The sequence below is a fragment of the Lissotriton vulgaris genome, chromosome 3_2, assembly GCF_964263255.1.
Source record: "Lissotriton vulgaris chromosome 3_2, aLisVul1.2, whole genome shotgun sequence".
In the NCBI taxonomy this organism is placed as follows: domain Eukaryota; kingdom Metazoa; phylum Chordata; class Amphibia; order Caudata; family Salamandridae; genus Lissotriton; species Lissotriton vulgaris.
The window spans coordinates 883,265-911,225 of NC_141690.1; the positions used below are offsets into that span (position 1 = coordinate 883,265).

The 27,961-nt window shown below is 46.2% G+C and overlaps 1 protein-coding gene across 11 annotated transcripts in view; it reads left to right on the forward strand.

The window, feature by feature from the left end:
* Positions 1–27,961, forward strand: part of APBB2 (amyloid beta precursor protein binding family B member 2) — a 973,994-nt gene that overhangs the window by 544,549 nt on the left and 401,484 nt on the right. For 7 of the 11 annotated variants that reach the window (XM_086963922.1, XM_086963917.1, XM_086963923.1 and 4 more), the window contains one exon: positions 22,277–22,485. In XM_086963922.1, coding sequence (XP_086820048.1) covers positions 22,277–22,485 — 209 coding nt within the window. The remainder of the gene's footprint in view (positions 1–22,276; positions 22,486–27,961) is intronic. The other 4 variants (XM_086963919.1, XM_086963924.1, XM_086963927.1 and 1 more) reach the window with 1 other exon arrangement.

Genomic DNA, 27,961 nt, shown 5'->3' on the forward strand with positions numbered 1-27,961 from the left:
ATCGCTAGCCTGTAGATATGCTCTGTCATCGCTAGCCTGTAGATATGCACTGTCATCGCAAGCCTGTAGATATGCATTGGCTTCACTAGCCTGTAGATATGCACTGTCATCGCTAGCCTGTAGATATGCTCTGTCATCGCTAGCCTGTAGATATGCGCTGTCATCGCTAGCCTGTAGATATGCACTGTCATCGCTAGCCTGTAGATATGCACGGTCATCGCTAGCCTGTAGATATGCTTTGTCATCGCTAGCCTGTAGATATGCTCTGTCATTGCTAGCCTGTAGATATGCACTGTCATCGCTAGCCTGTAGATATGCACTGTCATCGCTAGCCTGTAGATATGCATTGGCTTCACTAGCCTGTAGATATGCACTGTCATCGCTAGCCTGTAGATATGCACTGTCATCGCTAGCCTGTAGATATGCACTGTCATCGCTAGCCTGTAGATATGCTCTGTCATCACTAGCCTGTAGATATGCACTGTCATCGCTAGCCTGTAGATATGCATTGGCTTCACTAGCCTGTAGATATGCACTGTCATCGCTAGCCTGTAGATATGCTCTGTCATCGCTAGCCTGTAGATATGCGCTGTCATTGCTATCCTGTAGATATGCGCTGTCGTCGCTAGCCTGTAGATATGCATTATCATCGCTAGCCTGTAGATATGCATTGGCTTCACTAGCCTGTAGATATGCATTGGCTTCACTAGCCTGTAGATATGCACCGTCATTGCTAGCCTGTAGGTATGTACTGTCATCGCTAGCCTGTAGATATGCACTGTCATTGCATTGGCTTCACTAGCCTGTAGATATGCACTGGCTTCACTAGCCTGTAGATATGCACTGTCATCGCTAGCCTGTAGATATGCTCTGTCATCGCTAGCCTGTAGATATGCACTGTCATCGCTAGCCTGTAGATATGCATTGGCTTCACTAGCCTGTAGATATGCACTGTCATCGCTAGCCTGTAGATATGCATTGGCTTCACTAGCCTGTAGATATGCGCTGTCATTGCTATCCTGTAGATATTCACGGTCATCGCTAGCCTGTAGATATGCTCTGTCATCGCTAGCCTGTAGATATGCTCTGTCATCGCTAGCCTGTAGATATGCTCTGTCATCGCTAGCCTGTAGATATGCACTGGCTTCACTAGCCTGTAGATATGCACTGTCATCGCTAGCCTGTAGATATGCGCTGTCATTGCTATCCTGTAGATATGCGCTGTCGTCGCTAGCCTGTAGATATGCATTATCATCGCTAGCCTGTAGATATACATTGTCATCGCTAGCCTGTAGATATGCACTGTCATCGCTAGACTATAGATATGCATTGGCTTCACTAGCCTGTAGATATGCATTGGCTTCACTAGCCTGTAGATATGCACCGTCATCGCTAGCCTGTAGATATGCACTGTCATCGCTAGCCTGTAGATATGCATTGGCTTCACTAGCCTGTAGATATGCGCTGTCATTGCTATCCTGTAGATATGCACTGTCATCGCTAGCCTGTAGATATGCTCTGTCATCGCTAGCCTGTAGATATGCACTGTCATCGCTGGCCTGTAGATATGCATTGGCTTCACTAGCCTGTAGATATGCACTGTCATCGCTAGCCTGTAGATATGCGCTGTCATTGCTATCCTGTAGATATGCGGTCGTCGCTAGCCTGTAGATATGCATTGTCATTGCTATCCTGTAGATATGCACTGTCATCGCTAGCCTGTAGATATGCTCTGTCATCGCTAGCCTGTAGATATGCACTGTCATCGCTAGCCTGTAGATATGCATTGGATTCACTAGCCTGTAGATATGCACTGTCATCGCTAGCCTGTAGATATGCTCTGTCATCGCTAGCCTGTAGATATGCGCCGTCATTGCTATCCTGTAGATATGCGCTGTCGTCGCTAGCCTGTAGATATGCATTATCATCGCTAGCCTGTAGATATGCACTGTCATCGCTAGCCTGTAGATATGCACTGTCATCGCTAGCCTGTAGATATGCACTGTCATCGCTAGCCTGTAGATATGCACTGTCATCACTAGCCTGTAGATATGCACTGTCATCGCTAGCCTGTAGATATGCATTGTCATCGCAAGCCTGTAGATATGCACTGTCATCGCTAGCCTGTAGATATGCACTGTCATCGCTAGCCTGTAGATATGCTCTGTCATCACTAGCCTGTAGATATGCACTGTCATCGCTAGCCTGTAGATATGCATTGGCTTCACTAGCCGGTAGATATGCACTGTCATCGCTAGCCTGTAGATATGCGCTGTCATTGCTATCCTGTAGATATGTGCTGTCGTCGCTAGCCTGTAGATATGCATTATCATCGCTAGCCTGTAGATATGCACTGTCATCGCTAGCCTGTAGATATGCACTGTCATCGCTAGCCTGTAGATATGCACTGTCATCGCTAGCCTGTAGATGTGCATTGGCTTCACTAGCCTGTAGATATGCATTGGCTTCACTAGCCTGTAGATATGCACCGTCATCGCTAGCCTGTACATATGCACTGTCATCTCTAGGCTGTAGATATGCACTGTCATTGCTATGGGTTCACTAGCCTGTAGATATGCATTGGCTTCACTAGCCTGTAGATATGCACTGTCATCGCTAGCCTGTAGATATGCTCTGTCATCGCTAGCCTGTAGATATGCACTGTCATCGCTAGCCTGTAGACATGCATTGGCTTCACTAGCCTGTAGATATGCGCTGTCATTGCTATCCTGTAGATATGCACTGTCATCGCTAGCCTGTAGATATGCTGTCATCGCTAGCCTGTAGATATGCACTGTCATCGCTAGCCTGTAGATATGCATTGGCTTCACTAGCCTGTAGATATGCACTGTCATCGCTAGCCTGTAGATATGCTCTGTCATCGCTAGCCTGTAGATATGCATTGGCTTCACTAGCCTGTAGATATGCACTGTCATCGCTAGCCTGTAGATATGCATTGTCATCGCAAGCCTGTAGATATGCACTGTCATCGCTAGCCTGTAGATATGCACTGTCATCGCTAGCCTGTAGATATGCACTGTCATCGCTAGCCTGTAGATATGCATTGGCTTCACTAGCCTGTAGATATGCACTGTCATCGCTAGCCTGTAGATATGTGCTGTCTTCGCTAGCCTGTAGATATGCATTATCATCGCTAGCCTGTAGATATGCACTGTCATCGCTAGCCTGTAGATGTGCACTGTCATCGCTAGCCTGTAGATGTGCATTGGCTTCACTAGCCTGTAGATATGCACCGTCATCGCTAGCCTGTACATATGCACTGTCATCGCTAGCCTGTAGATATGCACTGTCATTGCTATGGCTTCACTAGCCTGTAGATATGCATTGGCTTCACTAGCCTGTAGATATGCACTGTCATCGCTAGCCTGCAGATATGCTCTGTCATCGCTAGCCTGTAGATATGCACTGTCATAGCTAGCCTGTAGATATGCATTGGCTTCACTAGCCTGTAGATATGCACTGTCATCGCTAGCCTGTAGATATGCATTGGCTTCACTAGCCTGTAGATATGCACTGTCATCGCTAGCCTGTAGATATGCATTGGCTTCACTAGCCTGTAGATATGCGCTGTCATTGCTATCCTGTAGATATGCACTGTCATCGCTAGCCTGTAGATATGCTGTCATCGCTAGCCTGTAGATATGCACTGTCATCGCTAGCCTGTAGATATGCATTGGCTTCACTAGCCTGTAGATATGCGCTGTCATTGCTATCCTGTAGATATGCACTGTCATCGCTAGCCTGTAGATATGCTCTGTCATCGCTAGCCTGTAGATATGCACTGTCATCGCTGGCCTGTAGATATGCATTGGCTTCACTAGCCTGTAGATATGCACTGTCATCGCTAGCCTGTAGATATGCGCTGTCATTGCTATCCTGTAGATATGCGCTGTCGTCGCTAGCCTGTAGATATGCATTGTCATTGCTATCCTGTAGATATGCACTGTCATCGCTAGCCTGTAGATATGCTCTGTCATCGCTAGCCTGTAGATATGCTCTGTCATCGCTAGCCTGTAGATATGCACTGTCATCGCTAGCCTGTAGATATGCATTGGATTCACTAGCCTGTAGATATGCACTGTCATCGCTAGCTTGTAGATATGCTCTGTCATCGCTAGCCTGTAGATATGCGCTGTCATTGCTATCCTGTAGATATGCGCTGTCGTCGCTAGCCTGTAGATATGCATTATCATCGCTAGCCTGTAGATATGCACTGTCATCGCTAGCCTGTAGATATGCACTGTCATCGCTAGCCTGTAGATATGCACTGTCATCGATAGCCTGTAGATATGCACTGTCATCACTAGCCTGTAGATATGCACTGTCATCGCTAGCCTGTAGATATGCATTGTCATCGCAAGCCTGTAGATATGCACTGTCATCGCTAGCCTGTAGATATGCACTGTCATCGCTAGCCTGTAGATATGCTCTGTCATCACTAGCCTGTAGATATGCACTGTCATCGCTAGCCTGTAGATATGCATTGGCTTCACTAGCCGGTAGATATGCACTGTCATCGCTAGCCTGTAGATATGCGCTGTCATTGCTATCCTGTAGATATGTGCTGTCGTCGCTAGCCTGTAGATATGCATTATCATCGCTAGCCTGTAGATATGCACTGTCATCGCTAGCCTGTAGATATGCACTGTCATCGCTAGCCTGTAGATGTGCATTGGCTTCACTAGCCTGTAGATATGCATTGGCTTCACTAGCCTGTAGATATGCACCGTCATCGCTAGCCTGTACATATGCACTGTCATCGCTAGCCTGTAGATATGCACTGTCATTGCTATGGCTTCACTAGCCTGTAGATATGCATTGGCTTCACTAGCCTGTAGATATGCACTGTCATCGCTAGCCTGTAGATATGCTCTGTCATCGCTAGCCTGTAGATATGCACTGTCATCGCTAGCCTGTAGACATGCATTGGCTTCACTAGCCTGTAGATATGCGCTGTCATTGCTATCCTGTAGATATGCACTGTCATCGCTAGCCTGTAGATATGCTGTCATCGCTAGCCTGTAGATATGCACTGTCATCGCTAGCCTGTAGATATGCATTGGCTTCACTAGCCTGTAGATATGCACTGTCATCGCTAGCCTGTAGATATGCACTGTCATCGCTAGCCTGTAGATATGCATTGGCTTCACTAGCCTGTAGATATGCACTGTCATCGCTAGCCTGTAGATATGCATTGTCATCGCAAGCCTGTAGATATGCACTGTCATCGCTAGCCTGTAGATATGCACTGTCATCGCTAGCCTGTAGATATGCACTGTCATCACTAGCCTGTAGATATGCATTGGCTTCACTAGCCTGTAGATATGCACTGTCATCGCTAGCCTGTAGATATGCGCTGTCATTGCTATCCTGTAGATATGTGCTGTCTTCGCTAGCCTGTAGATATGCATTATCATCGCTAGCCTGTAGATATGCACTGTCATCGCTAGCCTGTAGATGTGCACTGTCATCGCTAGCCTGTAGATGTGCATTGGCTTCACTAGCCTGTAGATATGCATTGGCTTCACTAGCCTGTAGATATGCACCGTCATCGCTAGCCTGTACATATGCACTGTCATCGCTAGCCTGTAGATATGCACTGTCATTGCTATGGCTTCACTAGCCTGTAGATATGCATTGGCTTCACTAGCCTGTAGATATGCACTGTCATCGCTAGCCTGCAGATATGCTCTGTCATCGCTAGCCTGTAGATATGCTCTGTCATCGCTAGCCTGTAGATATGCTCTGTCATCGCTAGCCTGTAGATATGCACTGTCATAGCTAGCCTGTAGATATGCATTGGCTTCACTAGCCTGTAGATATGCACTGTCATCGCTAGCCTGTAGATATGCATTGGCTTCACTAGCCTGTAGATATGCACTGTCATCGCTAGCCTGTAGATATGCATTGGCTTCACTAGCCTGTAGATATGCGCTGTCATTGCTATCCTGTAGATATGCACTGTCATCGCTAGCCTGTAGATATGCTGCCATCGCTAGCCTGTAGATATGCACTGTCATCGCTAGCCTGTAGATATGCATTGGCTTCACTAGCCTGTAATATGCACTGTCATCGCTAGCCTGTAGATATGCACTGTCATCGCTAGCCTGTAGATGTGCTCTGTCATCGCTAGCCTGTAGATATGCACTGTCATCGCTAGCCTGTAGATATGCTCTGTCATCGCTAGCCTGTAGATATGCGCTGTCATTGCTATCCTGTAGATATGCGCTGTCGTCGCTAGCCTGTAGATATGCATTATCATCGCTAGCCTGTAGATCTGCACTGTCATCGCTAGCCTGTAGATATGCACTGTCATCGCTAGCCTGTAGATATGCTCTGTCATCGCTAGCCTGTAGATATGCTCTGTCATCGCTAGCCTGTAGATATGCACTGTCATCGCTAGCCTGTAGATATGCACTGTCATCGCAAGCCTGTAGATATGCATTGGCTTCACTAGCCTGTAGATATGCACGGTCATCGCTAGCCTGTAGATATGCATTGGCTTCACTAGCCTGTAGATATGCGCTATCATTGCTATCCTGTAGATATGCGCTGTCATTGCTATCCTGTAGATATGCGCTGTCATCGCTAGCCTGTAGATATGCACTGTCATCGCTAGCCTGTAGATATGCTCTGTCATCGCTAGCCTGTAGATATGCACTGTCATTGCTAGCCTGTAGATATGCACTGTCATCGCTAGCCTGTAGATATGCACTGTCATCGCTAGCCTGTAGATATGCACTGTCATCGCTAGCCTGTAGATATGCACTGTCATCGCAAGCCTGTAGATATGCATTGGCTTCACTAGCCTGTAGATATGCACGGTCATCGCTAGCCTGTAGATATGCATTGGCTTCACTAGCCTGTAGATATGCGCTATCATTGCTATCCTGTAGATATGCGCTGTAATTGCTATCCTGTAGATATGCGCTGTCATTGCTAGCCTGGTATTAGTGGTGGTGGTTGTGGTACTGCTAGTAGTGGTAGTACTGGTAGTGGTAGTACTGGTAGTGGTAGTACTGGTAGGGGTAGTACTGGTGGTGGTGGTACTGGTAGTACTGGTGGTGGTGGTAGTACTGGTGGCTGTAGTAGTGTTAGTACCGGTGGTGGTGGTACTGGTAGTGGTAGTACTGTTGGTGGTAGTACTGCTGGTGGTAGTACTGGTAGTGGTGGTACTGCTGGTGGTAGTACTGGTAGTGGTGGTACTAGTGGTGGTGGTACTGGTAGTGGTAGTACTGGTGGTGGTACCGGTAGTGGTACTGCTAGTGGTGGTGGTACTGCTGCCCGTAGTACTGGTAGTGGTAGTACTGGTGGTGGTGGTGGTACTGGTGATGGTAGTACTGGTGGTGGTAGTGGTACTGGTATTGGTAGTACTGGTAGTGGTAGTACTGGTGGTGGTGGTGGTGGTAGTGGTAGTACTGGTGGTGGTGGTAGTGGTAGTACTGGTGGCTGTAGTAGTGGTAGTACTGGTGGCTGTAGTAGTGGTAGTAATGGTAGTACTGATGGTGGTAGTACTGGAAGTACTGGTGGTGGTGGTACTGGTAGTGGTAGTAGTGGTAGTACTGGAGGTGGTGGTACTGGTAGTGGTAGTACTGTTGGTGGTAGTACTGCTGGTGGTAGTACTGGTAGTGGTGGTACTGGTGGTGGTGGTACTGGTGGTGGTGGTACTGGTAGTACTGCTGGTGGTGGTGCATGTATCAATGAGTCTAATTTTTCCTAATGAAATGGCCATTGGCATTACGTGAGACACACAAGACATTTGTGAATTCCCATTGTAACCGCGGGAAGGCTCTGTTTTCCATGATTATTGCATATTCACGTTTTTTCCACAAACTTTACAATAATGATGACTGCATGTTAACTCTGCGAGTCAGGCTCGAAAGCACGTGTCACGAAGGTCACTTTTAACCCTCATCATTTATTCAACCAGTAGTCTGCATGTCAGCACTTATTAAAATTCGGAACACAAAGCTTACAGAACCAGAATCCAAATGTTTTATAATAAAACGCCTTTAAACCCCGTTTTTTAAACCACAGACAAAAATAGTGCAGCGCAGCGTGCGAGGAAAAGAAGGAAATGACGCCCTTTGGAAATGAGAGTATTCAGGAAACACAAGAACTACAGTGTGGACGAGCATGTATGAGTCATCTTCTGTGAGCCTCGCCTGCTGCCTCTCGTCATTTTACATTGAACGCGCTCAATCAATCAATCAATCAATCATCGAATTTATATAGCGCACTACTTACCCAGAGGGTCTCAAGGCGCTGGGGGGGGGGGGGTCTGTTACTGCTCGAACAGCCAGGTCTTGAGTTGCTTCCTGAAGGCGAGGTGGTCCTGGGTCAGGCGAAGGTGGGTGGGGAGGGAGTTCCAAGTCTTGGCGGCGAGGTAGGAGAAGGACCGCCCCCCTGTGGTGGTTCTACGGATGTGGGGGACGGTGGCGAGGGCGTGGCTGGTCGAGCGAAGCTGGCGTTTGGGAGCGTAGAAGTTGAGGCGGCTGTTGAGGTATCCTGGGCCTTGGCTGTGTAGGGCTTTGTGTGCGTGGGTGAGGAGACGGAAGGTGATTCTTTTGTTGACCGGGAGCCAGTGCAGATCTCTCAGGTGTCCGGAGATGTGGCTGCGACGGGGGATGTCCAGGATGAGTCGTGCTGAGGCGTTCTGGATCCGCTGGAGTCTCTTCTGGAGTTTGGCGGTGGTTCCGGCGTAGAGGGTGTTGCCGTAGTCCAGACGGCTGGTGACGAGGGCCTGGGTGACCGTCTTCCTGGTCTCGGTGGGGATCCACTGTGAACGCCCTCGCATCATCAGGATTGCATTACACGGGCACTCTGATAGCTCCTAATTAAGATTAATCACTCTGCGTGCTCGTTCGCGCACAGAATATGCCATGAAACTAACATCAATGACGGACGAAAAGTCAATATAGCCTATCACGTCAAGGCTACTAAATCGACAGCACAGCGAAGACGAATCACTAGGCAGATGCCATAAAACACTAAGGAATGTAAGGAATGTGTCTGGCCAGAGCCCTAGAGATCCTTTTTTTTCTTTAACATTAGGAGCTCGAAGCTCCGCCTCCACTGCTGACGCAGGGTTGACGAAGGCCGAGCCCTAAAAATAACGCTTACCGACTCATGGAGGAGACTGTGTAACGCCACAAGACCGTGTAACGCCACAAGTAAAAGATCCAGTCCTTATGGGAGGTAACACATGGCAACAGGGCGGTAAGAAGGAGGGACTAACAAGCCTCATTATCAATCTGAAACCAGTATTTACCCAGGACAATGACACCAGGCAATCAAAAATATGAGCGGAGAGAAGGCAAGGCTTCCACATCATACTCGACTACTGCATGCCTCGCAGAGCGAGAAGCGCATGTGCACTGCCGCTAGGCTCGACCTAAAAACTTGCTGGAGACAGGGCACTGCAACGGATGATGTGCGTTGCGGGCTGCAGTTAAATTGCATAAAGGGAAGCCCTGTCTCTTTGTCGCCGCTGCTGTAAATACTGCAGTCTCTTCTTTGGATGCAAACACAAGTGAAAATTCAGCGAATCAAGGTTATATTTAACATATTTTTCTTCAATATTCAGAGTACACGCAGGGAAGCTGGCAATTGGGATGCCAGTGTTTATCACAGCTCTGCAGCCTCCAGGTTATTCATGACTAATATTTCTGGTTCCTATTTTTTTATTTTTTATTATGATTCACGCTCCTTACCCGTTAGAATTCCGTTGAACGCGTGGAGGATGCAGAAAACTCCTTAAATGTACATTAAAAAATAAATTAGCTCAAATGATGCAGATAATATTTCTTTAGAAGGAGAGTGGCAGAAAAGCTTTCCATTATTCCCAAATTGCGAAGTAGCTGCAGGCAAAATGTAAAAGCTGGGGCTTAAACAGTGTGAAATAAAACAGATCGAGTCCTAGGTCTGTTTATGACAAGGGCCCTTACAATGCACCCTTTCTTGGTAATATGTGCACATATCCCTGTCTTGGGAACATTGGAGTCATTAGTTTAAGTGGTTTCAAGGCTTCAAAATTAATTTGTGTGTTGTCTGCGCGTGCATTGCTAATCCAGACACCACAACCTTTATGATGATCCCGTACTTGTGTGGCCGCAGGTGCAAGCCAATCCAAATTTCACAATTCTGAGCTAGAAAGGCAAGCTAACGCTGTCTGAATTGTCCCACAAAGATATAAATACACTACATAAATTAGATTACCTTGAAATGTGATTTGTGTACTTTTAAAATGTATAATAATAAATGTGAGATTAAAATGTATTCATAAAGTTGTAAAAAATATTACTAAATTGAACTTGTACGTAAAATTGTAGTACAATTTATATTATTCTTTAAAAACAGTGAAATTCACGGAAAAAAACAAAGGTTACAGGTACGTTACAGTTGCCAATAGAATATCTTTTTTTTAGAAATGCACAAAAAAAAACAAAGGTTAAATGGACGTTATAGTTGGGTAATAACATTTTTAAAAAATCTTACAAATTCACCGATAGAAACAAAAGTTACAGGAACATTATAGTTAGGCTCAGATTTCACCCACACATAACCAGTGAAATTCAGCACTTATAGTTACCTGAGCTACCTATAGCTTACACCCCCGCAATGCACTGACATTCTGTGGCCCACTGAGGTTATGTAATGAGTCAAGAAAGCTGTTGGAATATTAAGATGTGACATGGGACCCACTAATGGTAACAAGGAAGTTCCAACTGTGAAACTACAAAGACCAGCATGCATCACAGCAATGAATGCAATTGGCGCAGCCCACTGGGGGTTTAAATAGAGGCATGCTTTGTCGGAAACTCAAATAATGCTGCATCTTAGCTGCCCAATGAAGAAGAGGAGGGAGCCTCGAAACGTGAAGGCAGACGAATAAACAAACATGAAATGTCACTGCTGTGTTTCATTCTTTACTAAACCGGGAAATTGACATAAATTGTGAGTGCTCCTTTAAGCTTTCAGGCGTTTGGATATATATATATATATATATATATATTTTATTTTCAAGGTTATGAAGAAAACAAGACACCCAGAGCTCCAATTTCAAAGATTTATTTGGCAGATGAAAAAATCTCCACGACGCGTTTCGCCATTACGGCTTGGTCACGCTCATCTCGTGGTATTGGTAGCCATTTTTAAACACAAGACTCCAGTGCACTTAGTTTCTATCACGATAATGGTGGCGGCCATCTTATAACATGTTAATTCATATGACAATTCATAAACTTCGATGACTTATATGTCTATGTACACCAAATTGTATCAAATGGTTAAAAAGACATTTATGTCTAGTATTCTCACATTCATCAAAAATAAATCACCATCATTTCGTTCATTTTGGGGATTATCCCTAATTACATGGTGTAATGCCAATGTTGAGACATAATAATAAATATCGTTAGGCTCACAGTTGTATAAATAACAATGAAATATCAGAAAAAACGTCATCATAAGTACAGTCTCCCTCCAATTGGATATTACGACCCAGCTTTTATCTGATTGGTTACAGTATCGTTACTAAGAAACGTACATAGTGACAGTCATGTAAACTGATCTGTTTGTGTATACCAAGAATCACATTGAAGTTCGTAATATTTATTACCCCCATTCGTGATCATTTGTCGGTCTTGCCCCAGTGGGCGATTCTGCATGTTATTGTCAAACAGTGTCACAGTGTTAAGTTTCCAAAAGATACTTTAGCCCCAGTGGGCAAAATGTCTATGGGTCTTAGAATTGCCCAAATAGGCTCAAGGGTCATCATGGACCGCAAAGGTTTATTGTATAATTTCATAGGACGGGATCAAAACGTAAAGGACAATGTTTACAAATCCATGTTCTTCCGCCACCATATGATGTGTGAAATCTAAAAATAAAATTGAGTTACATTAAAATCAAGAAACCCCGGATATTATTAAACAATCAATGTTCATTCATATAAGTGAATTGATAATTCTTCTGTGATATTTAAACCATTTGGTGTTAAACATTCAAAATCCACAATATATTTGGACTCCAATTTTCTGAGGGACAGTTCACGGTTGCCTCCTCTTACTCCAAGATAAGCACTGTCAATTACAACCAACTGCACCAATTTTTCATTTTGCATATGCATAGCTGAGAAATGTCTAGCAACTGGGTATTGCCTGTTATTGTTATGTATAGCACGTAAGTGTTCTAACACCCTTTTCTTTGCTGTGTGTTTGGTGCTACCCACGTACCATTTATTGCAGGGACAAATCAGTATGTAGATGCTGTATGGAGTATTGCATGTCAATTGCTTCCGAATTGTAAACACTCTCTTAGTATTTGGAACAGTCAGTGTTTTGCAGTCTTTACTGAACTTACAAGCCTTACACTTTAGGTAGCATCTAAAACCCATATCCCCTTCCTTCTTAGGGCTCCTTCTAGAGGTTGCATGGTTGTGACTAAGTTCATCTTATATATATATATATATATTACACACACATACGAATACGAACATGAGAAAGCATTTGGGTCTCCTCTCCTCTGCCATTGGTTTGTTTAAGTGTCATTTATACTCTTATTCCATCCTTAACAGTGAACTGCCCAGTGTAATGAATGGTTCAGTCGACATCAGTAGCTTTTAAGTTCCTTTAGTACCTGAGCACTCTGGATCCAGGACATGCGCCCCTATTCTATAGGTTAGTACCAAACATAACCAAAAGGTAAAGATGAACCACCCGAGGAGTGGCAAATAGTGTTGAAATTGGAAAAACTGTGTAGTGTAGTTTCCATTTATCTTCAATAGTTCCTGGCTTCTATGGCAAAAGATAAGCTGCCACTCTTTGATGCGGTTGCTGATGTTGTGAGGCCACAATTTTTGAGCTAAACATTTCTCAGCTATCTCAGATAAGAATAGTGTGTTTTGGGGCAGATATAGCTGGGTTGTCACAGGATGCCAAAATTATTTTTTTCTTCCCAGCACTGGCATCACACAAGTTTCGGAACACCTGGAATGTTCCCACTGGGCTGGGTTAACAATTGCATGTAAGTGCAATGTAATTTAAAAACTTGATATCTAAGGGTGTCTCCAATGAGTGAGGAGACATTCATACTATATACAAATTCTAAAATGTAATTTACCAAAAACGTAGTAAGGCGAAACATAAATTGTTTATTTTTTCCCCTCTATTCGGTCAGCTAAAGTAAGTCTTACAGATTTCAATTGTGTCTGGTGATTGCGGCTTCTAGTGACTGATCGAGACATAGGTTATTTTAAACGTTGCACTCCTGGTTAAATGTATTGTGATAGAAGTGTGGGTGTTTCACTCTTTCTTTGATAACCTCCATCTTCATCCAGTACCATGCATTTTCAGATGTAAAGTTCTCTCAGCAGACAGAAAATTGGTTTTATTATGCTTTCAGGTTTATTCGTCAATTTTAGAACTTTTTTCTCACTTTCAATAACCATTTTAAAAGTTCTGTGTGCCTTCCAGAGTTCCTTTTATCTATTGTACTTATTTTAGGTCTCTCCTACAGACATGTTTTAGCTGTCTGTTTTTAAAAGATCTGGTGTGGACCATGCCAAAATCTAGCAGTTGACTTGGAGCCAGCTCATTGCTTACCATTGGTTTGCTTTGTTGTCACTCTACTTGCTTGCTTATTATTTGATGACTTTCCTTGCTCTTCTGGTTTTTATCCCCCCTTGGAGCATAGCTGCTTAACAACCTTTTTGATTAGATGACTTGTATTGTTTCACTGCTTACATTCTGTGCATATGTTTTTTTGCTCTTTCCCTTGTGTCCTGCTACTCCCCTCCAATACCCAATACTCACTCCAGAGATCTCTGTATTGCTTCCTTGTTCATCTATCCCACACCCCATCTCCCCCAACTTGTCCATTGTTTCCCTTACCTGGGCGTTTTTTGCTTTATTCTTTTTAATTTATCTTCTGTACGCCACCACACTACTAGCTTTAGTTGCTCCCCTGCCCACATCCCATTGCTCCCCCTCACATTGACTTCTCCCCCACCTGCTTACCCTACCGTTTCCTTCCTGACACGTTAGTTTTCCCCAACTTTTCAGGGTCTGGCAGCTAACATTTGCTGCTGGGTCGTTTTGTTTTCAAAAAAGGACTTTTGCACAAGTGAAAATTAATTTGAGAAAATGTACTGCTCCAGGTGGCTTCTTCCATTTTGCAATCAATGAAAAGAAAATAGCTCTGGTGTCATTCCTTTTGCATGTGCAGGCATAGCACATGCATATATAATCAATCATGCATATACATACAGAATGAAGCTGCCACCAGCTGCATCCAGACGCATTTGAGCGCATGTGTACCTTCATATCATCGTGCCATTTTCCTTTTCTTTTTGTCCTTTCCCAGTGCAACACAGCTCTGGCAATAAGCATTGGGAAAGCCAAAAGGTTGAATGGGTGAGAAACTGCTGCTAGTTTTTTGGCCTACGCGCTGTGCTTTAGAGATCTCTTGTGTTAGAAATGGGATTTCTGGTTGGTTAGGGCATGCGCCTAAGCCAGGCATAAACCACCACTCTAGGCAGGGCAAGGGAGTTACACACTGAAGATAACCCCTGCTCACCCTCTTTGTAGCTTGGCACGAGCAGTCAGGCTTCTCACAGAGGCAACGTGTAAAGCGTTTGCGCAACACACACACACACAGCAGCAACACCCTAGGCACACCACAAAAGAAACTCCATACAAGGTTATATAAAAAATAGCCTTTGTATTACTCATAAACACATTAGAATGTAATCACATATGTACACTGTGCCACCTGGCACTTAGGTATCACTTTACAGGGGACTTGTATACAGGACAGGGCCAATCAGGCCGCTGTCAAAACCATCAGGCCTGGTAATTAATAAAACAACCAGTAATTACTTAGCACAAACACATTATGTATCAGTCACATTGGGTATCACCCGCATTATGCAGTAATCACATTTAGGCATAACACATTAGGTCTACACATTGGGCATAAACACATTATACATGGATAAGTAGTTACCAACCAGTAACTACTGGTGCAGACACTTTGCTTAAATCACATTAGGCATAAATCACATTTGAAGTGTACCATAGTAACACTCCCCTGGTACATACATCACCTTAGGGCCTTGTGCCCTCCCAGCACATCAGGTGCTCACAAGAAATACTGGCCTTCCTCTGGGGGCCTGTCAGGAACTTCCCCACCATGCCCTATGTCCATCAAAAGTCAGGGCTCTATGAGCACTGGCCTCCACCATCCCGCACTCTAATGGGGGCAAGGGTGCAACTCAATCTTGCCCCTCTCCTGCCAAAACAGAAATGCCTCCGTTGTTGCAGCTGCCTGCACTTTGGTGGTGCAGCTGTAAAAATGGTCACCGGCACCAACAGTGCCTTGGGAGCCCCTTTCACCGGGCTCCTCCTAGTGCAACTGACGCCTCAAATAGGCACCCGCAGTGCTCAGCACAGACCCCACTCACTGGGGCCTTTCCAGACTCTTTCCGGTTTTCCTGCGCTCTCCGGTGGAGCCTTCAACTCCAGATGCACACAGGCTCTCTCTGCAGGTCCCTCGGGCCTGCACGGAGCGAAGTCTCTACCTCAGCTTGTCGGGGCCCCAGTCAGGCTTCACTCCTGCCTGACTTCCTGTGTCGCGCCGCCACCCTCTGGCAGCTTAAAGGGGGTGCGAGCCCATGAGTCTCAGTTTGGCTCATTGTCAGGGCCTCGCCCACAACCAGGCAAGCCCGCCTGTCTTCCTGGATGCTGTTCATGGTGCGGTTGCTCTCTGGCACAAAACTGCAGGGTAGGCTCCCGCCCACAACCAGGCAACAGTCGTCTGACTTCCGGCCTTCGCTGTTTCTTGGAGTGAAGTCTCCTTTACTTCTTGGTGTGGTGACTGCTGCCCCACGCGCTCACTGCCCTGCTCGAGGGGAAGACCAGGCGATGCCCTCGCGGTGTGGACGCACCCTGCACCCACCTCACCTAGGAATGTAGAGCCCACTTTTAGGGCTTACAGGCAAAGAAGCAAAAGCGCCCAGCACGCACTCTCTTCAGATCACCCCCCTCAAGTCTGGGCAGTATCCTGCTCGAGCCGAGTGCGCTCTTCAGGGCAATGGCCACCAAGGCAGAGCTGGGAATAGCCAGGCCAGCACATACGGACCCCCAGGTAGCAGCAGCTGGGTCCTACGGCATTGCCTCCTTGCCCAGCAGTCCTTCAGCTTCACAGCTCCATGCAGGTACAACAAACATGGGGTCACAGCCCCAATATTTATACCAGCCAGGTCTTTGTTCTGCCCTGGCACAGGGCTCTGCACGTGTTCCAAACCAGTTCTGGAGGCACCTACACATGTGCACAACACCCTCCTTTGTCAGTGTAGATCATGGTCCCAGACACACCACAGGGGTGTGGAGCCAGCATCGTGTGAGGCAGGCCCTGTCCTATTCAGGCCCAGGTGCTACTCCTCCCACCACTCCAAATGCAGATGGGCCCATTCAGCCTAGCGCTGACCCACCCAGCCACTCTGGAGCCACTGCACCTCACCAGCCCCTGTCACTTCAGAGCCAGACATGCAATACACATCAAGCAGGCACAAAGACACATAGCACACAGAAAGGCCCACTTCTAAAAGTGATATTTCTAAAATAGTGCTAATAAATCTGCGTACACCATTACGCATTTATTACCACTATTCCAAACATACCAAACTTGACCACTCTGCTCCTCTTATATCTGGAATTACCACTGAAACATTTATCAGGGAGTCCCCAATGCATTCCTATGAGAGGGCAGCCTCACAGTAGTTAGAAACCAGAATGGCTGTTTGTCACTACCAGGACATGCCACACAGTTAAGGCACATGTCCTACCTTTTACCTACAATGCACTTTGCCCATATGGTAGCTAGGGCCTAGCTTAGAGGTGACTGATCTGTAGTCAAAGGGGAGTCACAAACATGGCACCCACTTTATGTGCCACGCCACAGCTGCAGTAAACTGCGAGCGTAGGCTCTGCAATGGCAGAGGCATGAGACCGGTTTGAAAGGCTTCTTTGGAGGGGGACGCAAGCAGCGCTGCAAGCCACCAGTAGCATTCTTTTTACTGGCCCTGGGTATATGAGATACCACTCTACAAGGGACTGACAGGTAAATTAAATACGCCAAACCGGTGTAGACCAATCCTACCACGTTTACCATAGAGAGCACATGCATTTTACCCTGGACAGCAGTGATAAAGTGCCCAGAGTCCTAAAACCACCAAAACCAGGCCAGAAAAAAAGACTAGGAGGAAGGCAAAAAGTTCAGGGATGACCCTGCAAAAAAGGGCCAAGTCCAACATCTTGTAATTACAAAACAAAATCTTAACTTACTTAATTACCATTGTTTATCATGGGTTAGCTCCCGTATCACTTGTTTCCTTGCTTCTCATTAGTCAGAGCCTCATTCTTGCCCACGCTTCCTCCTGGGGATTCGCCGTGTGTCACTGCTGTGGAGCACGGACGGCGTGCAGCTTCCTGTCTCTGTCCAGTGTTCTTTCACTGGCCGCAAGCTTTTGCAAGTACTTTTTTTTACTTTTTCACATGCACTCCTAGAGTTAATGTCTGCAGTCCCTTTCCTTCACTCCTGCCCCCACCCCTGTTATTAGACCCGTACTCCTGCCCTCCACCCACTCTTCGTTGTTTTTAACCCCACTCCCGTACTTCTTCTGCTTCCCGTTGTCTTTAGTTCCTCCACACTCCATTTTTGAGAGTCCTCCACCAGCTCTAGCCCTACCCCGCTGGCATTTGTTTTTATCCCCTACAGTGATATTTCCAATTAATGAACCACTCCCCCCCCCAAAAATGTGTAATCCCTCATCTTTATTTGTTGTTGATCCAGGTTTAGCTAACAGGTGGCAACTTTGAATCAGTACTGGGATTTTAGGAACAAGCATTGGCAAAACCAATAGGTTTAGCCTATGCGAAATGTATTAGCTTTGTCAATGTTTTTTTTTACATATTGCACAGCTGTATATTCGTGCTACAGAGGTTAAAGAAAAAAAGCAATATGACACAGTTAATGCCCTTCACATCACTGTGGTTGTTTTTCTTTTAATTTAAGCCATGTGCGCAGCAGCTCAGTCTGCTGTGCAACATGTAAAATTTGAGAAAGACAGTGGATTTTGCATAAGTGAAACCTATTGGCTTTGCTAAGGCTTCTTTTTTTTCCTGAGGCCATTCTTGAAGGGCTTTACATTCCTAACTTCCTAATAGGCTGAGTTATACGTTTTTTTTGCCTTATCAGTGGAAGAGGCTATGCCTACTAATTTCTCTGAATGTCTCGTAGTGTTTTTCTTTTAAATCCTAGATGTTTACTAACAAGAAAAAATCAACTTCTTTGGTTTTTAGTTGGGACATACAGTTGAGATGGTTCAACAAGGTAAGAGGCTTGGATTCATTCGCTTTGATGCTTTCATATCTTAGCTAAACCCAGTCCCTTGTGTATTATAATATGAACGGGCACTGATGTCTTCTTGGTCAGAATTAGTGATTTTGGATGAGTAGACATGTTTGGCATGAAAATACCAAGGCAGTATCTGCCAGTATTTTGAAAGTAACTTATAAGTAACACACCATTGGCAGGCTGTGTGAGTTCTGAAAAGGATTCTTGGCTCCATGAGTTGGAAGGACGTTATTGATCAACTGGCCATGTCGGTGGGAAAACTGAAAAATATACCAAAGCTCCCTAAAATGGACTACCTTCCATGCAGGTGTGAGCTAGCTTGATCCATCCCCGAGAAACAAGCTTTCCCATCAAAGTGTCTTATGCCAGCCTGCAAAAGGAAACGCTGTAGGCAAGGCATCAGGCATTTCCCGGGATCCTGGAAGGGTGGGAGGCGGAGAGTGGTTTTGTTACGTGGGGCATTTTTGAAGCAGTGCAGCAGTTCTGAAAGCCCCTGCTGCAGAGTTCCTTGTATCCCTAGTATTTTAGGCAACAAAAGTGTAGCAATAAACTTTGGTGATTAATGTACCTGCCGGAAATGGATCGGAGTTTTGTCTAGGGGCAGGTTTGACCCATTCATCTCAGGAAGCGGAGAGGGTTAATGTGCCTGCTGCAAAAGACGTGTACCATGCAGATCACAGAACGGTGGTTTATGTGCATAGGTAAGTGGGTTACTGCTTTTGTCACAGAGACCCTTTTGTTACTGTGTAGTTCATAAATTACAATCATAATCTAGCACAGTGAGCTATGAAGTGTCATCAAACTGCTACATGCAAACTACATGGTACGGCTGACAACTTTATATATTTTTTGTGTCTTTCATTAGCCTAATGGTGCTAAAAGGGGGTTGTTTGGGTAGAAATAAATTCTTACAAGAAAAACCAACTTTAACCACTATGTTACGTTCTGAAACCTGAGTTTGTGCTTCTCTACACCAAGCACTCTTAAAAAAAATGCCTACCAGGATGGATGAAATGTGAATCCTACACCTTGTATTTCCCTTTGTAACATTTTCTATACACTGATTTACACACTTATTATTCATTGGCTCTGTATTTGTGTGTGATGTAAGGTGCACCAAAACCCAACACTGGTATGAGAGGCGGTATAAAACAAATGAAATACATGTGAGAGAAAGGCTGTGGAGAGATAAGAGGTACTGTTGGAGGGTGATGGTGAGTAAATCATTGAAAGGCCCCAACAAAGATTGTTGTATCCTGGTGCACTGTAAGGTCATCAAAAGCGAATACAATTGAATGTATAATGAAAACTTTGTTGTAGAATGTGTCATTTTTTAACAGCTCCTCCCCCCAACTCTCCTTGTAGTGGTCGGGTTCACTCGCTGCACCCTCTATATAGGGGCTGGTATGGCAAAATTTGCCAGGGCTGCTTTGGGTTCCCAGCCCGGCCCTAGTGGCAGAGAACTCAGTTGAGAACAATAGTCGCACCCTATTCCCTCAGTATCAACCCGGTTGCTTTAGAACCGAGTAAGGTCTTCTCTTTATTGTGAATTCCCAACTATGAAGAATCACGTGAATATAACAAAGACTTTCCTCCGGCTGCTTTGTTATGATTTTTCCGTTAATGTAGTGATTGAAGTAGCTTAGGCACAGGACAGAAATCCGACTTTTTTTTGTCTCGTCCCACGTATTAATTATAATTGGGACTGTAATTGTAACTGTCAATTTATTTTCATTGTTTGCCAGCTAATTGCCTTTTTTGTTTTGCTTTTCGTTTTTGTTTTCCTAATTCTGTTTAGAAAAACATAAGGCAGCATGTCAGAGATGAATTTGAGTACATTAAAAGAAAACTGGTTGTTTGGGAAATCTTTAACCTGCTAAAACATCGGCAAGTCAATCTTTGTTTAAGCTTATGCTAACATATGTAGAGAGTACATGGAGATGGGAGTGGAGTGCACCTAAGGAAGAAACTTTTTCACAAGCAAAATCAAGCAATGAAGAAGAGGGAAAAATATAAATATCAGAAATTACAACCATTTCAGCAATGAAAAACTCTAAGAAGATCTTTAAATTATTGCAAACACCCTAAATCAGGAGTGTCAGGCGTACACATTACAGGTAGCCAGGACGCTGTATTAGACTGAACTATAGTACTGCGTAGTCAACCCTAATAAAAATGATTACTGAGCACATCTGAATGGAGTCTGCCCCAGTCAGGTGCCATTACTTGCTGACCAGCCCCGCCGTACCAGATCCCTCCAGCGGGCTGCTGCAATCACAGTGCTACTACAAATTCTAGGCTTTTAACTAAGTGACGCCGCTGCCGGCTGCGCTGAAAGTTGGACCGGCACCAGTGTGGTCACCACACACTAGCGCGCTATAAGTAAGCAAATTTGTAGATCAACTAGAGCACTCATTTAATTGCTTTTATTGTTAAGGCAATTTGTAACTGGCTACCACGTTGTTGCCGCAGCGACTGCACCCTTGGCAAACGCCAGTCCGGGCATGATTATGAGCCTAACTCAGCAGCTGCTGACGAATGCCATTACAGTGCCTTGCCCACCCAATACAAACACGACCAGGGACGGGTATACTTTGGAGTACCGGAACTACTTTTTTGGACATGACCTATAAAGTCCACGCTAACAAGAAGAGACAAGGGAGGAGAGGTACTCCAGAAGAATTTTAAGAACCAGTTTGGAATAAGAAAACGACCGAAATATACCACTGTGACTATAGAGGGATCTTACAAAACATTTTACCAAAATATTTGCAGCGCCCTGAAGAAACTCCTTGGTAGGAGTGAAACGCGTTGGCTGATCTCGCTACATGTTTTATTGACGTGCTTTTTTCTGAAAAAAGATAAATAAAGAACATTTTTCTATTTATTCTTTTTGGACTCTCATTTTGGTGCGCCCCCATGAGTACTTAAAATTGCTTAACTGATCTGGAGAGCACAGCGACGCCAAACAGCAGCTGGTGTCGGGGTTGGCTGCACAAATATCTAACTGACGTGATTATAGACACCATTGGCACTGGAGTTTAGGTGCGGCACTTTTAAGGTCCGCTGCTGCTTTTTCGTACAAATACCTAGCTGCTGGACTTGTGTCTAAGCTGCTGAACCACTCACTCAGCCGCCGGCACCCCGATGGTTCAAACGGCTCGCTCTAGTTGCGGGATCATTCTTAAATAATTACCGTGGTACAACGCAGTACGTAACGAGCGCTGCCATTGCCACTGCAGCCGCTGCCTGGCAAAATGTTATTAATTAACTGGCCACTTGTCGTGCTGCCGCTGGGGCAGCAAGACATGTCGTCACGTCCGCCTGTTGTGTGTGTCACAAACCTCACCCCTAGGCTAATTGTTTTCATAGTGGCCGTTGGGCATTCAGACTCAGCAGTGAATGTATCTAAATATGCTGGGTGAATGAAACCTATATTGTTACATTGTAACCGGAGTAGCAGCTGCTATAGCTGTAGTCTCTGCCCATCCCCCTGGAAGCAGCGCGCATGGCGTGCTCCCACTCCAGTTTTAGTGCTTTATTAGAGTGATTAGTAGCGCTCCTTGACAGCACTGGAGACGCTATTATGCGTGACTTCAAATTTCAGTGCGGCGATGCTCTCACCGCACTGAAATGTTAGTCTAATGCTTGATGCGTGGTACTTGGCGGGGCTGCTGGAACTTAAGGTATACATGTAGCTTTTGTAAGCAAGCATTTTGAAGGCATGATATTTACTTTTAACAGAATAAACGTGTAATCAATGAAAGCACTCTGCAGCCGCAACACAATACATTTCTTTCATTTAAATCTTATAAAGTTTCTATTTTCTCTTTTTCAGCAGATCTATGGAATGACCACTCATTTCAAAACGATCCTGATTTGCCCCCTGGCTGGAAAAAAATCAATGACATTGCTGGAATCTACTACTGGCACGTACCAACGGGAGCAACACAGTGGGAACGTCCCATTTCGATATTAGCAGATTCCCATGGGTCCAGAAAAGGATCGCTAAGTTCTGGAAACTCATCGCCCTCCCCGGAAAGTGAGGTATGATCTAGTTTACTGTAGTGATACTTCAATGCACTGATTTTTAGCTAACTATCCCCATTGTTGAGTGGAACTTATTTGTTTTTGACCTAGTTAATCTTATCCGACTCGGACGTCATAAGTTATATTGTATTACTCACTAGTGATCTTCCGTGTATCAAAGCGTTTTTCTCCAACATTTACCTAACTCTACTCATTTGCTTAACTCTCCTCTTTTTGTTTATATCCTTTCTCTACTCTGCCCATTCAGCCAAGCTGGCATATATCTTCTTATGAAACAAAATTCCGTTTTCACTGTTGTTTTTAATTGATTGTGGAACAACCTCTCCAAGCCTCATCTGTTGCCCATGCCTGCTTCATCCAAATCCTGCATAGCTATTGTCCTAGTGAACTTTTGTGAAGTTTGGTGTTGATAGGAACAATAAAGTCATTGTGAAATGTCTATAGGCAAATACGAAGTTGTACTAGTAGTCCACTCTTTTTAACTTTAGACTTCTGGGTTGCAATGATATATATATATATATATATATATATATATATATCAGTTGGTGCCTAATATACTCCAGTGTTCTAATGTCCAAAGGTGGGGTAGCACTACTTGGGGCCGCTGGAGAAATAGTGGCGGGAAATGTTTTTTACGGACCAGTATTGTATCCTGGAAGGATAATTCATAAGGTGAGTAATCTGCTGGTAAAGTATGTTTTAGCATTAAAACATCTATGAATGTAGAAGATCATACACTGCAACACAGAGAATAGATGTTGGACCCGGCCTCGTGGCGTGGTCACCCCTGAACCAGATAGCTTCCCCAGACCCTGAACCACCCGACCCTTCCCGCCATGTTACACATCCCCGACCCTGGGCTTCCCGTCCTCGTCCCCCATTTTCCTGACATCCGAGGCCGAGGCCCATGTCCCTGCACCTAAAATGGCCGCCCCGGCCCCAGCCCGACCTCGGCCGACGGCGCCATCCCCAGCCAGGGGGTAGAGCGCTCCCTGTGAGCGAGAGAGGGAGGAGTAGCTTGGTCACACCTTCCACCTCCCCATCGAGAGATGAGTTTCGATCACCCATCCGGCCTCCCCGAGGGCTGGCTCCAGGCCTGCTGAGTGTCTGGGATCCCTCCAGACCCAACTTGAAAGGATGAAAGAAGCCGCCAAGGCGGAACCCTCAACAACCAGCCCCCAGGTGCTAAGACCTCCGCCTGCGAGGACTCCGGATATCAAAGGAAGGGAGTCCTATATCAGTCGTGGCTCTGGACCGATCAAACCCAGATCATGGTCTCACTCACTCAGTCCTCTGTCATAACATCTGCCTTTAGCTTCAGGTCCTGTATGCAACACGTTGCAGATTGGATGGTTACCAACTCCCTGAAGCTAAATGGCGACAAGACTGAGGTCTTGATCTTTGGGAAGGACCAAGATATCTGGTCGAGTGAGTGGTGGCCCTCCTCTCTTGGCACTTGCCCCACTCCCTCTCAATCTGCCAGAAACCTGGGTGTAGTGTTCGATACTTCACTCTCGATGTCCTTACAGGTGAATCGGACTGTCTCGACCTGCTGGGGCGTGATCAGGACGCTCAATAGAATTCGCAGCTATCTGTCTCTTCAAGCACGCAAGCAGATTGCAGTCGCCCTTGTTGGTTCCAGGTTGGACTATTGCAACTCTCTCTACATGGAATCCAACAAGGGCCTCATACATCGACTGCAAATCGTGCAGAACGCTGCTGCACGCTTTGTCCTGGATCTTCCCAGGTCCTCTTCTGCTACTGCTGCGAGGAGAGACCTCCATTGGCTGCCTATTCAGCACAGAATTTATTTCAAAATTCCGTGTCTGACCTATAGAGCACTCGAGGATGGATCTAAAGGCGCTATCAGCTCCCTGCTTACCCGCTACCACCCCACAAGGTGTTTGCGCTCTTCGGGACTATTCCAACTTGTTGTCCCTCGTTTTAAGCTCACCAGATGGGGAGCCAGGGCTTTTTCAGTCGTTGCTCCACAACTCTGGAACAACCTGCCGATGGAGATGAAGACCCCTCACCCTCTCTAGCGCTGTTTAAAAAGGCCCTAAAAACGTGGTGCTTTTCTAGAGCCTACACAGGTTGAGCTGCAGGGGCTTTGTTATGAGCTGGATTTGAATTAGGCGCCTTGACGCCCATTGGGCTATGTTTGCGCATAAGACCCCTTTTATTATTATTATTTTATTATTAACCAGTTGTATCCTGGACTACGAGAGCCCTGCTGACCTGGTCGCGGCTTCCCTACTATCCGGAGAACTCTTGAGCCCTGCTGATTCGTTCAAGGATCCTTGCAACCAAGAAGATCACCGAGCCCTGCTGACGCTAACGCGGCTCCCTCGCTACCTTAAGAACTCTTGAGCCCTGCTGATTCGTTCGCGGCTCCTTTGCAACCAAGAAGATCACCGTGAGCCCTGCTGATTCGATCGCGGCCCGAGAGAATACTCTGGTCCGGCTGGACCCAAGATCAACCCGTATCCCTCAGTTCGAGGATTGAGAGCTGTGCGCCGGATACCTTGAACTTTAAGACTGTCCCGCTACCCTATCCCTACCAAGACTCTTTGAGCCCCGGCTCGCCTGTACGTAATACTCTGCGGATCATAAATATCCATTTTTATTCAAAGAGATAAAGAATACGTTCTCTTAAAATCTCCAGTGTGGTGTCTCTGTTGAAGTGGTGCTAGGGCAGCGCGTACGATTCTAGATTCGAGATCCTCAGCCTGAGGGTCTCCCGCCAGTGCTCGGCTGTGTTCCTACGAGAGGTAGGTCCCAGGGTGGTCAGGTGCGAAATCTGTCCTCTCCTGAGATAGGCCCTCTAACAATAGAGATGCTGTTGAGTCTTGAAGTTCTAGATCTACCTGATCAGACACTCTTTCTAGCAATCTTCATTCTGCTGCATCTCCTACACTCCATCTCCCACGTTTTTGGAAAATAAATAGATTTGGTGAATAAATACTGACAGTTCCTGGATTCCATCAACGTTCTAGGCTGCCTCCTCAAACACTGGCCATTTAATAGTGCTGCTGCTGTTTGTCATCCTCTGTACCTTGAACTCAAACAGATCATAAAAATCTTATCTGATAGAGACATCTAGCCGCCGATTCCTTACCTTGAATTGCCCAGGTTTCAGACTGGATCCAGAATATTTTTCTTTGAGCAATACCTATGCGCGCCGGTAGATGGCGTCAGTCGGATCCTCGTGATGTCGTAAGCCTCGTCTGCGCCATTGTGGTGTCCGCGCCACCTATATAGGCACCACCTCGACACGCTGACGTCGGTTCTTTTCTATTCATGCCAGTGCAGATCACTGAAGAAACCTACCCTGTAATTTTTTGACTGGCTTTTTTTCAACATTTTGTGGAACCCTTTTTTGGTGTGTAGGTTTTTCCTAACATGTCCAAGAAGACATCTGGTTTCAAGCCGTGTAGCGCCTGTCACCGCGCCATGTCGACGACGGACCCGCACTTGTCTCTGGTGCCTCAAGCGCGACCACGAATCAAGTTGTGCTCCGACTGCCGGGCCATGGCTCCGAAAGCTGTGAGGGAGTGGTCCTTTATGCTTGCAGCCCAGTGCTTGGCATAGTGTCATTCTCCTCAGAGGTTTCGTTCACGGTCCCGGTTGAGAGGAAGGTCCAGGCACTGCTCTGTGAGTCCAATGTCTTTGTTTTTCCACTCAAAGTCGAGTCGGTCAGGTGAGAAGCACAAAAAACAAAAGCATGTTTAGACTTCTCCCCATCCGTCGGCTGATGCAATGGAGGAGTCTTGGCATTCTGGAACTCATTCCTCTAACCCTGTGCCTCAGTTGGCTCCGTATACCTCCACCTTCCCAGGAGCCCCGCCCAGCTCACAGAATTTTATGACGCCATGCACCTCATATTTGGGTGGTCTGACCATACCGGCTAACCTTAGGGCCCAGGAGGCTCAGAAGGGACTACATCAGGTTACGCGTCGGTGGCTCCAGTCCTGATGCCAATAACCCAAATCCCCCCCAACCCCCTCAATAGATCTGACGATAAATTCTGACCGATGCCGGTCATGCCATTGTGACCTTCCACGTCCCTGACACCGAGACTCTCAATGCTGCAGGCACCCTTCGGCGGCATCAGCCCAATACTCCTCCCAGATGACCTGGAGCCGATCGGCGCTTACTGGCACTGACAGACCCCTTAGTTCAGTTCCTCAGTCTTATTCTGAAGGGCTGGAATGGAAGAAGATTGGAAGGGGTTGCTGGACCATTTAGAGGACCAGCCTTATCAGTGCATGGACTGTAATAAGAAATTGGGTGAGGCTAATGGACTGTATACCTCTCCAGATTCTGCTCTGCTTTCTCCCCCTACGGTGGCTATGGAGGAGGGAGCATCATAAGCTATGGTGGTGCGAAGGGTAGCTGAGGTCCTGGACCTTCAGCTCCCTTCCGTGGCAGTCAAGGTGAATATCTTGACAGAGGACATGCAGCCTGGTGTCTACTTCTCTGAACCCTTGCTGCCATTCAACAAGACCTTAACAAATGTTCGTCTGGGAACCTGGTCCAATCCCATCTCCTCTGAATAGGGCAATCACCTATTGCCATCACCCTTCACCAGGCGACCCAAATTTCCTCAACAACCACGCTACCCTGAGAGATTGGTGGTCCAGGCCGCTTCTTCCCACAGCGCATTCCCTTCCGCACCCCCGGACAGGGTTTCAAGATGCTGGACAGTTGGGGTTAGAAAATGTTTTCTTCCATCATCCTTGCGGTCAGTGAGCACCGCTTGCCTATTGGGCCGCTCCTCCCTATGGAAAACGGTTGTGCCAGTGCTGCCACTGGTCCCGAAGGAGGCCTGGGACAATCTCTCCCAGGCAGTATCAGACGGGAGAGATGGGGGAAAGTTCGACATTGTGGCCTCGACACTCTGGGCAGGGCGATTTAATCGATGGTGGTTGTTAAACGCCATGCCTGGTTGAGGACTTCTGGCTTTTCAGGGGATGTCCAGGCCTCTCTCATGGACATCCCCTTTGATGGTTCTTGTCTCTTTGGAGACAAGGCAGACATTGCACTGGGAGTGCTTTAAGGACTCACGGGCTATGGCCAAGGTCATGGACCTCTCAGTGGCCACACATCACCCGTCTGCCTTTCGCCCCCTTTTGTGGCTATGGAAGGGGCTTTTAGCTGTGCCAGCCATATCGCAGCCAGAAGACTGCACCAATCAGCATGCTCTGCTCAGCCGTGGGGTAGACTCATTCCAACCCCGTGGGTCAAGCAGCCAGAGCTCTGGTCAATCAATCTCCCCCTGCAACCTCAGCGTCCAAACCTTCCAAGTCCAGCCCTTCCAAGTCATGGGCGGTCAGTTGGTGGCAGGATCAGCCATCACTGGCAGAACATCACTTCAGACAGGTGGGTTCTACAGATAGTCCGAAGGGTCTACTCCCTCCCCTTCGAGATTACTTATCCCTCTCCCTTGATGCCTCCAACTTACGACCGGCTT